This window comes from Mandrillus leucophaeus, unplaced genomic scaffold (genome assembly GCF_000951045.1).
Source record: "Mandrillus leucophaeus isolate KB7577 unplaced genomic scaffold, Mleu.le_1.0 Scaffold318, whole genome shotgun sequence".
NCBI classification, from domain to species: domain Eukaryota; kingdom Metazoa; phylum Chordata; class Mammalia; order Primates; family Cercopithecidae; genus Mandrillus; species Mandrillus leucophaeus.
The window spans coordinates 1,780,017-1,793,600 of record NW_012103343.1 but is presented as its reverse complement, the minus strand read 5'-3'; the positions used below and the strand labels follow the sequence as shown (position 1 = coordinate 1,793,600).

The 13,584-nt window shown below is 39.1% G+C and overlaps 1 protein-coding gene across 1 annotated transcript in view; it reads left to right on the top strand.

Moving 5' to 3' along the window:
* RBM43 (RNA binding motif protein 43) overlaps nucleotides 1–6,194 on the top strand; it is a 10,987-nt gene extending 4,793 nt beyond the window's left edge. The window contains exons 2-4 of the mRNA XM_011987839.1: nucleotides 819–1,029; nucleotides 3,860–3,948; nucleotides 5,030–6,194. Coding sequence (XP_011843229.1) covers nucleotides 819–1,029; nucleotides 3,860–3,948; nucleotides 5,030–5,788 — 1,059 coding nt within the window. The 3' untranslated portion in view covers nucleotides 5,789–6,194. The remainder of the gene's footprint in view (nucleotides 1–818; nucleotides 1,030–3,859; nucleotides 3,949–5,029) is intronic.
* Nucleotides 6,195–13,584: the final 7,390 nt, after the last annotated feature.

Below are 13,584 nucleotides of genomic sequence, written 5' to 3'. Positions count from 1 at the left end.
TTTCTTAGTCTCTCACATACTTTAGACTCTACAATGTAAAGAAAACATATAGCCACCTCCAAATACCATATTTTGTGGTTAGTTTGACTTATTTTTAATTAATACATTTTTAAATTTATATTTTTGATCTTTTCCTTTGTAACCTCTTCCATTATTTTTAGACCTTCCTAAATCAGACAAATATTAACCAATATTTTCAACTTACTAAAAAAAGGATGGTAACTTCTTCCATTATTTTTAGGGCTTCCTAAATCAGACAAATATTAACCAGTATTTTCAACTTATGAAAAAAAGGGTGGCTGGGTGTGGTGGCTCATGCCTGTAATCCCAGCACTTTGAGCAGCTGAGGCAGCAGATCACTTGAGCTCAGGAGTTTGAGACCAGCCTGGCCAACACGGTGAAACCTTGTGTCTACTAAAAATACAAAAATTAGCTGGGTGTGGTGGTGGACACCTGCAATCCCAGCTACTTGAGAGGCTGAGGCAGGAAAATTGCTTGAACCCAGGAGGCAGAGGTTGTAGTGAGCTGAGATCACGCCACTGCACTCCAGCCTGGGTAACAGGGACTCCATTTCAAAAAAAAAAAAAAAAAAAAAAGAAAGGTTTAATTTTTACATTTAACTCTTAAATTCATACAGAGTTTATGTTGGTATATGGTGTGAAGCAAGGATTTACTCCCCTACACCCCTTTTAAAAAGTATCTAAACAGCTGCACCAGTACTTTTATAGAATCAGATATTCTCTCTACTGAAGTGTGATGTCACCTTTATTACGTAGAGTCTTGTATTTTTAAAGAATAACCTACTATTTCTCTTACAGGCATCAGTTTTGAATGTCAAGGAATCCAAAGCTCCTGAAAGAACGGCTGTAGTTGCTGGTCTTCCAGTTGGCCTTTTTAGTGATCAATTATTGGCCCTATTAGTAAAGAGCCACTTCCAAGACATTAAGAATGAGGGTGGAGATGTTGAAGACGTGATATATCCGACAAGAACCAAGGGAGTTGCATATGTAATATTCAAAGAAAAAAAAGGTATTTCCAAATCAAATTTTTGTAATTTTAGAAATGCTTCTTCAATGAAATTTAAAAATTACATTTTATTAAAATGATCCACAGAACTGGTAAATTTTAAAGTAGCTTTTTTTTTCTTTTTTTTTGTTTTGAGACAGTCTCACTCTGTTGCCCAGGTTAGAGTGCAGTGGTGTGATCTCAGTTCACTGCAACCTCCACCTCCCAGGTTCAAGTGATTCTCCTGCCTCAGCCTCCTGAATAGCTGGGATTACAGGAGGTGTCCACCATCACACCCAACTAATTTTTGTATTTTTAGTAGAGACGGAGTTTCACCATGTTGGCCAGGTTGGTCTCAAACTCCTGACCTCAAGTGAGCTGCCTGCCTTGCCCTCCCAAAGTACTGGCATTAAAGGCGTGAGCCACCACGCCTGGCTGAAGTAACTTTTTTTTTAAAAAAATTTTATTGTGAATATACAAATGGCATGATACTGCTTTAGGAAGAAAAGATATGAAAATGGCTCATGATAAAGTTGCTAGTGACTGGCAAATTCTTGAAAACTTTTTTCTGAATTTTGAATCTGTCTATATCTTGGGGTGAAAGTGTTACGTTTTATTGTAGAAAACCTGTAAAATACAGACAAAATGGAGAAAAACCCCATAAAGATGATATATAATCTCATAAACGAGATGACTACTTTGGGAATTTTCAGGTGGCCTCAACTATATATTTTAGAATAAGTAGATATTCTAATATCGTATCTGCCTCATTACTGGCAAAGTTGAATTGAGAAGTATGGCTTGACTCTGAGATCAGATCGAGTCATTCTGCTCCCTGCGCCCAATTCCTGACTTAGATGGTGAGGAAACTGGGTTGGCAGAGCACACACACCCCTTCAGCCTCATGGAACGGGCAACCTTCTTTACAACTTAGTGGCTGGCAGAAAATACATTGCCAGAGAAAAACAAGTCTCCATGCCAGGCTCTTGGAGGTGAACATACCACATGGGGGTAGGAGCAGAGGAAGAGACCTTGCTTTGCTTGAGGGAAGACAGAGTCCAGAGAAAGATCCAAGGCACTATGGATTTTCAGTACCTTTAGCTGTCACCATTAATTAAGTCATTTCTTCTCAATGGGGATGTTCAGGTAAGGGATGGCAGGAGGGGGCTCGGGGGCTCAGTGGCTCAGTATTTCTCTAAGGAGATGGTAGTGTTTTTGAAAGTTAATATTTTATATGTTGACCCAGCTACGCGGGAGGCTGAGGCAGGAGAATGGCGGGAACCCGGGAGGCGGAGCTTGCAGTGAGCTGAGATCCAGCCACTGCACTCTAGCCCGGGCGGCAGAGCGAGACTCCGTCTCAAAAAAAAAAAAAAAAAAAAATTTTATATGTTGAATTGGCAACTCAGAGAGAGATTGAGAGGGAGAGATTGGCCTTGGTCATTCATTCATAAATATTTTCTGAGTACCTATTATTTACCAGGCAACATGCTAGGTCTTGAGGATACAGCAATGGGTGAAATAGGCAAAGTCTTTTTTTTTCTTGAAATGTACATCTGGACAGATTTTAAACAAATGAATCTGTAATATGTTGGGTGCTTTATTTATATACAACTTAGATATTTGTTTATTTAAATATTTTTATTTATGATTGTATATTCATAAATAATAAGTGCTATGACAAGATATAAAGAAGAATAAAGGGATAGAATATGATGGAAAGTGCTGTTTTAGATGAATAGGAAGGGAAATGCTCTGTTTAGATGACATTTGAGCAGAAGCCAAGTAAGGAAATGATTCATGCAGATAAGCAGGGAGAACATTCTAGGCCAAGGGAAGGACTGGTAATTCTGTGAGTGGGGAGCATGCTGGGTGTGTGGAAGAACAGCAAGGAGGCCTGTGTGGCTGGAGTGGAATGAGCTGGGGGATAGTGATAGGAGATGTGGTTAGATGGGGAGCTGGGGCCAGTTTATGCTCAGTAATTGCTGGATCATGGCAAGGTGTCTGGGATTTTATTCTGGGTGACAGGGAAGGTTTCAAGCAGGGGATTGACAAGATTGGACTGCCTTTTCTTAAATGAGCAACCTAGTGGCTGTTTGAAGAAGAGGAATTACTATTCATCGTTGGTTTTGATAGGGCAGTAGCAGGGCAGGTGATAAGAACTGGTGGGTATTCGGGACATGTTAATGGATTAAATGTCATTTTCTGCGGTAGAGAACACTGGGGATAGAATACATTTGGAAGGGAGATAGTTATCAAGAGTTCAGTTTGGGTCAATGAGATGCCTATTAGGATAATGAGGTAGAGAGTTCTATAGGCAGAAGGGAGAAAGATGGAGGCTGAAGATAGAATTCTGAAAACGATTCATGTAGAGATGGTGTCTAAAGCCATGGAGATTGTTGAGATCACCCAGGGAATGGGTATAGGTTAGCAAAGAAGCATGAGGCCTGAGGTCCAGGTCTTGCCAACGTCTAGAGAATGGGAAGAGAGGAGGATTAGGAAGGAGACTCAGCAGGTCAGCCAGTGAATTGGGAGGAAAACCAGAATAGTATGATAACTTGAATCAAGAATGTAAAGTCTTCTTGTGAGTTAACAGAGATGGGGATATACCTTTATTTTTTTTTATTCATGCATATAATGCCTTGTGTGTTTTATAACATGTGATTTGGATCATACTTACACATAAATGAACTTTAATGAGTTAAAGTGCAACAAAAAAGTGATCTGAATGTTGAATTTAGAGGAAAAATGTAGAAAAAAGCTTAGACATTCTTGTATAATTGAATATGCCTATTTTATTAAAAAATTATTAGTGTATCGTGCCATAAACACTTTTGATGCCAGTGTTTCCACTTAGTTGCAGAGAATGTCATCAGACAAAAGAAACACCGGCTAGCAAGGAAGGCTAGACATGCTGAACTCACAGTCTCTCATTTTAGTGACAAGGTAAGGTGTGATGCTGAAGGTGTACTGATAGTCCTGTATCCCATTTCTTCTTTGAAGTTTTTCTTACGGCAGGAGACACAAAGTGCTCTCACTCCATGACTTCTAGGAAAGAAAATGCAAACTCCCTGAGTCAGTGTTAAAGGCCAACCCTGGCCCTTGAAATTTTGGTTATCGCCTTATCTGTTTTTATCTTTCTAAGTGTGTCACTTAATGTTTTATTTTACAAAATGTGTATTTTTTGAGACAAGGTCTTGCTCTGTCACCTAGGCAGTGGCATACTCTTGGCTCACTCTAACCTCTGCCTCTTGGGCTCAGGTGATTCTCCTGCCTCAACCTCCCGAGTAGCTGGGACTATAGGTGTGCACCACCAGGCCTGGCTAATTTTTGCAGTTTTTGTAGTCCCTATGTTGCCCAGGCTGGTCTCAAACTCCTGGACTCAAGCAATCCTCCCACCTCAGCCCCACAAAGTGCTGGGATTAGGGGGGTGAGCCACCAAGCCCAGCCTCACTTAATGCTTTTAAAGTGATGGTAAGCTCTTATACTGTCATGGATGATGGCAGGTACCAACCTAAAGGCTTATTTTGGGAAAACACAATTAGAATGAACATTAAAAAGAAGCTTTGAAGAGACAGGAAATAAGAAAAAGAGGAAAAAGTTAAAATACAAAGCAATGGTTTACTAACTTGATTCTGTAAGACACTCAGAGTTGTATGCAGCCATCTGATGAACTTTAGACTGGGGGTGGGAATGACTCTTGGGGGACCCCTATCCAAGCAGAACCAGAGCAATTTATATGTATGGTTCTGCATAAAACTGTTTCAACAAAAAATTCTGCCTCTAAAAATTATTTGAGCACCTCTGTTTTGGGGTATGTGGTGAGGGAGTGTGAATCCCAAATTGAACAAAATGGGATCACTTTGATGGGCTGCCCTGGTACAAGAAGTCAGGAAGTCTGGGGCAGGCAACTGGGGCCTGGTTTAGTGCAATTTCTGCAGAGACAAGAAAATGGCAGAAAAGAACATGTTTATGTAGTCTCTCCCACTAAGCAGTACTGTTTTCTTTTCTCTCTTTTTAATTTTAGATCTTCAGCTCTGTAAATGCCATCCTTGATCTTTCTGTTTTTGGGAAAGAAGTTACTCTAGAAACTCTGGTAAAGGACCTGAAAAAAAAAATCCCGAGTTTAAACTTCAGTCCTTTGAAACCCAATGGAAGAATCTCCGTGGAAGGATCATTTCTGGCTGTCAAGAGGCTCAAAGAATCTTTGCTAGTAAGAGCATGTTCTCTCTTAGAAAAAGACAGAAATTTTACCAGTGAGGGAAGAAAGTGGAATAGACAAAATCCCCAAAGGAGTCTACAGAGAAGTAATAACCCTTTGGCATCAGTCAGGACTTTAGTACCTGAGACTGCTAGAAGTGGAGAAATGCTTGTGCTTGACACAGATGTTTTTCTTTACCTGCACCACAAGTGTAGATCTTACGAAAGCACACTGAAAAAATTCTGCATTCTGAGTCAGGAGAAAGTGGATGGTGAAATCACCACAATTTGTCTAAAAAACATTCAAGTTGGTTCTCAGCCAAACAATGCAAAACATGTAAAAGAGCTCATTGAGGAATGGTCACATGCCCTTTACTTAAAGCTTAGAAAAGAGACATTTATTTTGGAAGGAAAGGAAAAGAAAGAGAAAAGAATGATCAAATGCGCATGTGAACAATTAAGTTCGAGATACCCTGAAGTCCTGATTAACTTTTATAGGACACACGTTGACATTATAGGATCTTCTTCTGACACTTACCTGTTTAAAAAAGGGGTCATGAAATTAATAGGGCAAAAGGTTAGTTAATGAAATCTCAGCAATATAGTCATAAGGGCTGCTTTCCCTTGCTGAGCACTGACCATTGCCATGAATGAGGCTAGCTTTACATACCCTATCTCATTAATCCTTATGCTCATCCTTCATTGTCAGTGTTGACTATCCTCATGTTATAGTGGAAGAAACTAGGATTTGGAGAAGTTAAAACACTTTTCTGAAGTTATCCAGTTGACAAGGAATGAGGCTGTGGCTTAGCCCAGTCTATCTGATTATACAGATAATATCTAAGGAATAAAACTTTGAAAAAAAACTCACCAAACTTTTTTTTTGTTTGTTGTTTGTTTTTGAGACAGAGTCTTGCTCTGTCACCCAGGCTGGAGTGCAGTGGCGTTATCTCAGCTCACTGCAACCTCCGCCTCCTGGGTTCACACCATTCTCCTTCCTCAGCCTCCAGAGTAGCTGGGACTACAGGCACCCGCCACCACGCCCGGCTCATCTTTTTGTATTTTTTTAGTAGAAATGGGTTTTCACCGTGTTAGTCAGGATGGTCTCGATCTCCTGACCTCATGATCTGCTCTCCTTGGCCTCCCAAAGTGCTGAGATTACAGGCGTGAGCCACCGTGACCGGCAAACTCACCAAACTTTGAGGGAATCTTACTTTCTCTGTAACTCCAAATTATTAGAAAATAATATTTATTAAAAAGTAACTTTGGCCAGGCGCGGTGGCTCAAGCCTGTAATCCCAGCACTTTGGGAGGCCGAGACGGGAGGATCATGAGGTCAGGAGATCGAGACCATCCTGGTTAATACGGTGAAACCCCGTCTCTACTAAAAAGTACAAAAAACTAGCCGGGCGAGGTGGCAGGCGCCTGTAGTCCCAGCTACTTGGGAGGCTGAGGCAGGAGAATGGCGTGAACCTGGGAGGTGGAGCTTGCAGTGAGCTGAGATCTGGCCACTGCACTCCAGCCTGGGCAACAGAGCGAGGCTCCATCTCAAAAAAAAAAAAAAAGTAACTTTAACATATGAGAGGTTTGAAAGGTGATTATTATGCTATGGGCAATTTCTTAACGTTTACAGTTTGTGTTTACTCCATGTAGAATTAGAATACTGGCAAAAATCACTGGGGAAACTACTTAGATGGAAAGCATATCTGATGCAGGTAATCATTATTTGACTAAATTCTATTGTTTCAAGGCTGCTGGCCACATAGGATGTTTTTACTACTACTTTTTTAGCCTAAGTGCTTTCATAAATTGGTGATTCTCTTATAATTGTTCTCTTATAATTGTGATTCTCATATGAATTGAGTCATTCTTGTCACACCCAACTAAAACAGAGTCAAGAAGCTAGGGGGAAAAAAGTACTTGACACACATAATATTTCTCAAAGAATATAATTCTCTGTGAGCCTGGCTACTGAAACTACTTGCTGTAACCTGAGACCAGTTTTGTCTATAGCTGTTGAGATAACTTGCTGTAACTCTAGGACTGATTTTGCCTATGGCCATTGCTCACCAGTTGGAACTTGCCAGCTCCCTACAGCTTTACTAATATCAATGAGCTTTCTCTTAAGACCACAAGTAACATTCTTCGTTTAAAATAAAACCCTCAACCTTCTCTTTGTTGAACACACTAAAGATCACCTAGAATTGAAATTCTTCCTTCTCAAATAAAACACTAAATTTAGAGTTTTGTGTCTACATTTTCATTTTGACTTTGACATACATGGTGTCAGAAGTGGGATACAAAGCTGACTCACCTCACGGAGAATCACTGGCCTTTGGGGCTATGGCATGAGGTACCTGTGTTGGGGCCCTTTGAACCCCCCACACCCCCACGACTTTCACAGGTCATCCTTTCTCCTCCCAATGAGTATCTCTAGGACAGAACTCTCAAATATGGTTTGAGTTCTGTTTTATTTAGGATATGATTAGGGAGAGGTCGTTCCCCTTCTTGTTTGGTAGATCTGTTGGGTAGAATTATTCTCCCCCAGTTGACCTCAGCTGCGAGGTTTGGACCTTGAGGGTTGGATGAGGGAATTTTTCCCTTTCTTTGGAGAAGGCTTATCATTCTTACTGGTAAGCATGTATTTTATTTTCTGTCTGGGCTTTTATTTAATTGGCGTTTGTGTATTCAGTGCTTGCATTTACTTGGGTTTTGCATAGTTGGCATTAAATCAGAGCACCCACGAAATGAGCTCTCAAAGTTCAAAGTCATGCCAGAATATTTTCTAGAACTCCAGCTAGAAACATATTCAAACATTACAGGGATCATTTAGTCTGTTGTTCTTAAAACTGAACTAAAAGATGGAGGCTATAAAATCATGTACTCCAAATAAGATATGCATATTTCATTGATATCTTGAGGCTAAAAAAAATTAAAACAAAATACATTCAGGATGCAAATAATTGCCTTGTTAAAAAATACTGTCTCAAAGGTGGTTGGAACTTTTTCTTTTCCTGACCTTTCACCTCCCCTTCTTACAATATCCCCACCTTATCCTTCTCTAAACAGCTATTCTAACATACTACATAAAAAACAAAAACACTTGAAAACCAGCAGATATAAAAGAAAGTCATTTTGACCTTCCTGCTGTTTTTTTTTTTTAAAGCAAAGATGAAATTCCCATGTAAAACCTTCCTCCCTATACAAAAAAGAATGGCAACATTCTTATCTTCAACAACAAAGAATTGAGTCCAAGAAAATACTGTATAAACCTTGTTAAAAATCACTCTTGTCTTTTGGTCCTACTCACATAATTCAGCACACTTTCACAGTTAACTATTCTTTGTTCAATTCAGTGCATTGGTGAGTGACTCAAACTGCTTTATCCCAAATTTGATTCACAGCCTTTATAAGATTGCCTATTAAAAAAGCTTAAAGCTTATCCTTAGCCCATTTTGTCAGAAAAATAATTTGCATCTAATCATTTTTATAAACTGGTGAATTTTTTTGTGTTTTACTATATCACGACTAAAATTCTAAAATAAAAGTTCTGATATCTTTATATGTATGTGTATGTGTTTAAATATGTTTATGTGTATGTACATATATTATGTTATATGTTGTAGCTACATAAAATCTGGTGTAGTCAGCCAGAAATCCCTTAAGAAATTTTATTCTGATTTGTTTAAATAAATTAGCACTCATATAAAATGTATAGTAATTAACTCCCAGTTTTTTTTAGTTGATGTGGCTTAAGTAAATCTTTGATAAATTAATTGGTTTTAAAATTGTGGATAAAATAAAATTAGAAATGTCTTCAAAATTGTCAGCATACATTTTTATCTGGGTTTACTGGTCAGATAGTTTTATATTTGCCTCTGCTAGACGTTTTAAAGTCATAAAGCCTAAAACAAAATTATCTTTGTTTATATAGTTTTAAAATAAATATGATTAATATTGTTGATTTAATAAAAATAGCTATAACTTTTCTGAGTTATCAACAGGGTGGCTGTTTTTAACTTTAAGGTTCTTACTTAAACCTCAATATCAAGATAAACCCTTGATGGTAACAGTCTATAAAACTGATTAATAAAAAAAATGACTAGTTCTATCTCAATTTTCATAAATTTAGGAATAATAATTGAGAAATAAATAAATATTATAAATGAAATAAACATTTATAAATGAGCTTTTCATGTAATTTTAAAATGTTAAAATTATGTTAAATGATACTTATTAAATGTCTGGATCATATCCCAATTTAAAAATAAAAAACAAATTGCTAAATACATAGACGTTTGTTCTTGGCTTCTTAGGTTTTATAAAAGGACTAAAAGTATTTAGGTCTATTAATCAAAATATAAATTTAGGAAAATACAATTGATATAGTAAAAAAACTTATATGGTAAATTTTTATCCTAAGATAAAATAATTGGTTGTTAAAATTTTTATTTTTTATTTTTATTTTTTGAGAGAGTTTTGCTCTTATTGCCCAGGCTAGAGTGCAATGGTGTGGTCCCAGCTCACTGCAACTTCACCTCCTGGGTTCAAGCAGTTCTCCTGCCTCAGCCTCCCAAGTAGGTGGGATTACAGGCACCTGAAACCACACCCGGCTAATACATTTTTTTTTTTTTTTTTTTTTGAGGCAGGGTCTCGTGCTGTCACCTGGGCTGGAGTGCAGTGGCGCGATCTTGGCTCACGGCAATCAAGCAATTCTCCTGCCTCAGTCTCCCTAGTAGCTAGAATTACAGGCGTGCACCACCACGCCCGGCTAATTTTTGTACTTTTAGTAGAGAGGGGGCTTTCACCATGTTGGCCAGGCAGGTCTCAAACTCTTGACCTCAAGTGATCCACCCACCTTGGCCTCCCATCTTCCTGGAACTTTTTGAAACAACAAGAACTCAAGGTGCAACAATTACAGGTGGATACTTTTTCATAGCACATACCCCCAAAAACCTGGGCATCCTGGGTTACATAATGAGCTCCTTCTTGGATTATTTGCAAGAGTCTTCTACGTGGGTCTTGTATACCACTACCAAGTTCCCTGTACACCACTACTAAGTTCATGTGTTTGACGTGATTCCTGGTATCTGGGAGGCTTAGACTGGAGGTCTGGTGTTAATTGACTCACTCTGAAAGTTGACTGCAATATTTAATATTTAATTAAATATTTAAATTAAATAATTTATTTTAATAAATCATTTTATTAAATAATATTAATCTTATATTGTCTTTTTTACCCATTTATAGCATGTATTTTCTGAAAGATATAGCTTGTTCATAACCATAAAAATGTAGTATTTCATTATGTATTCACTGATACTCTTTGGTTTTTTTTAAAATGTCTGTTTTTAGATTTGAGTAACTTTCTTTCCCTTCTCCTGAGGACTAAGGTCTGATTTTGTATCTTGCCCAAATTCTTGTCTAAGGGGTCTGGGGAGTCATGCCCTACAAACCATAAACTCTCATCAGATGGGTTTTATTTAACCCTGTATATTGTGACTTGCTTTCTAATCTGCCATGACAAGGAAGAAAATAAAAATGTTTTACCCCAACATATATTTCCTTGCTGTAACTTGAAATTGCCCTGCAAAGTCTCTTGTGGGAAATATCCACATTCTATAGAGAATCCCTTTCCCCCTTTGTTTTCCTTCTTCCTTTCCAGATCTAGGAGACAATCAACTAAGAGCCAGGCAGCTTTTTAAGTCCAATAAGAAACATTTTACAACCTGCTCTCTCTGAAGTCTTTTATCTGAGAGCTTCCTCTGCACAATAAAACTTGGTCTCCACAATCCTTTATCTTAACTGGAACATTTCCTTTCTATTGATCCCAGGTCTTCAGATAAAGTCATCCAACTGTCAACCAGAAAATGTTTAAATTTACCTGTAGCCTGGAAGCCCCCACTTGGAGTTGTCCTGCCTTTCTGAACCAAACCAACGTATTTCTTAAATGTATTTGATTGATGTCTCATGCCTTCCTAAAATATGTAAAACTAAGCTGTACCCTGACCACGGTGGGTACATACTCTCAGGACCTCCTGAGGGCTGTGTCACAGGCCATGGTCACTCATATTAGGCTCAGAATAAATCTCTTCAAATATTTTACAGAGTTTGACTCTTCGTCAGTACCCACAAAGCTAGTAAGCATCATTTACTTACAGGCAGTCCTGTGTGTTAGAAGGATACCGCCTATATGGCAGTCAGAGCAGAGTGGCTGAGGGCATGGGTTTTGTAGCTTGATAGATCTGAGGCTGAATTTTGGCAACACTGCTTACTGACTTTTGACTTCCATTGCACGTGTATAAAATGGGGATAATAGCTACTGTTAGAAGCGTGTGAACCAGAACAACTCCATCTTGAATAGCTGGGTGAAATGAGGCTGAGACCTACTGGGCTGCATTCCCAGATGGGTAAGGTATTCTAAGTCACAGGATGAGACAGGAAGTTGGCTCAAGATACATGTCATAAAGTCCTTGCTGATAAAACAGGTTGCAGTAAAGAAACCGGCTATAACCCACCAAAACCAAGATGGTGACGAGAGTGACCTCTGGTGATCCTCACTGCTACACTCCCACCAGTGCCCTGACAGTTTGCAAATGCCATGGTAATATCATAAAGTTACCCTATATGGTCTAAAAAGGGGAGGCATGAATAATTCACCGCTTGTTTAGCATATCATCAAGAGATAACCATAAAAATGGGCAACCAGCAGCCCGGACTGTCTGTGAAGTAGCCATTCTTTTATTCCTTTACTTTCTTAATAAACTTGTTTTTGCTTTACTTTATGGACTCACTCTAAATTCTTTCTTGCACGAGATCCAAGAACCCTTTCTGGGGTCTGGATCTGGACCCCTTTCCTGTAACACTATTACCTCATCAGATTTTGTGACAATCAGGTGAAGTTCTCCGCCTGGGGGTGGACTCTTTGTATAACTAACGGTGGCGGTTCCTCTAATTCCTGCCAGTCAAGGGAGAGAAAGTGATGCAGTTCACAGTAAGAAGGGAAGGCGATTTGCTTTTGCTTCAGGCCTTTTTCTGTAGTAGAAAAACGGGAAGACCATGCTTGACATTACAAATCTCTTATCCCACAGACACAGAGGTATAACTGAAGCGGGGTTCGTTGTTTCACAACATAGTTTTGAGAGGGAATATCAGAATTCCGTTCTGATGTTTTTCATGCCATAGGGCAGAGGGAGTGGTTTGTGTCCTGGTGGAAGACAATAGGCGACTCCGGTTTTTGAGAGGGCAGAGCTCTGGCTTTATTATGTTAAGGAACCGCCGGGTTCTTCTCTAGTCTGGAGCATCTTAAAGGAACCACGGAGATAGCTCTATGTAGTGCCTTTAGGAGTGTGGATCAGAATAGATTCTTTCGGTTTTCGAATTTCCCCTCTGATTTATTTTTTAAAGCAGGGTCAGGGTTGGACTTCTGCGGTTGGCTATATATTGTAAACCATGCCACGTGGTCAGAAAATTGCTTCAACCCTTTTAACTGATCCATTCTGTTTCACCACTGTCAAAAGACAAAGTGACAACAAATTTAGTTGAAGTTCTTAATTGGCTTTTATTTGCAATTCTAAAATTGGGCAACACTGCGTTCTATAAGATAGAATGAGTGTTTTGATGAGCTGTGCAGACAAGGTTGGCTTTATAGACATAACAGGGCTGAAGAGAGCAGAAAGAGACAACAAAAAGTGGACTGCTTGATTCAAAGTTACTTTTCGTGTAAGGGTGAAAGCAGAGGGCACTTCTTTATCCTGCTGGCTGAAACTGGCCTGTTTGGGGATTTGGCTGTTTTCTTCTGATTTCTCAGTTCAGAGAAACAACTGAGTTTCAGGTTAGTAGTGTGAACCTTAGTAAAGTAGTCACTTTAGCATGAGTGACTCCATTTTGGTTTGGTCTGTTGGGTCTAGTGCAAGAGCTCGGTCCAAACCAATGACCTCCTATAAATTTTATTTCAAACCACACTGGGGCACAAGATAAGGTCAGTCTTTTTAAATATTTAAATGAATGACCCTAATCCTTATTATTTTTTTTCTTTTCAGTTTTAAGATGGCTTTTTTCTTTCTTCTTCTTTTTTTTTTGATTCTCTCTCTCTAACTCCCAGGGATACTTACTCAGCAGAGGGTGTCAGGCCTAAAGGAAAGAAACCTGTTAAACTTGCCCAGTTTGCCATGGGAACCCATCCTGTTTAACAAGTTGTCTCCAGTAGTCTGTCATTTTAGTGCAGTCCTTGTCATCATGCTGACCAAGTCCTGTGGCCATTGCTGATGGCAGTACTTTCCACAGGTGAAAAAAGAAGAGTCTGCCCAGTTAGACTCAGCCGTGTTCATTACATAGCGAGGTAGGCCGGCTCCCGGGAACGCACATCTTTAGGGCCAGAGCC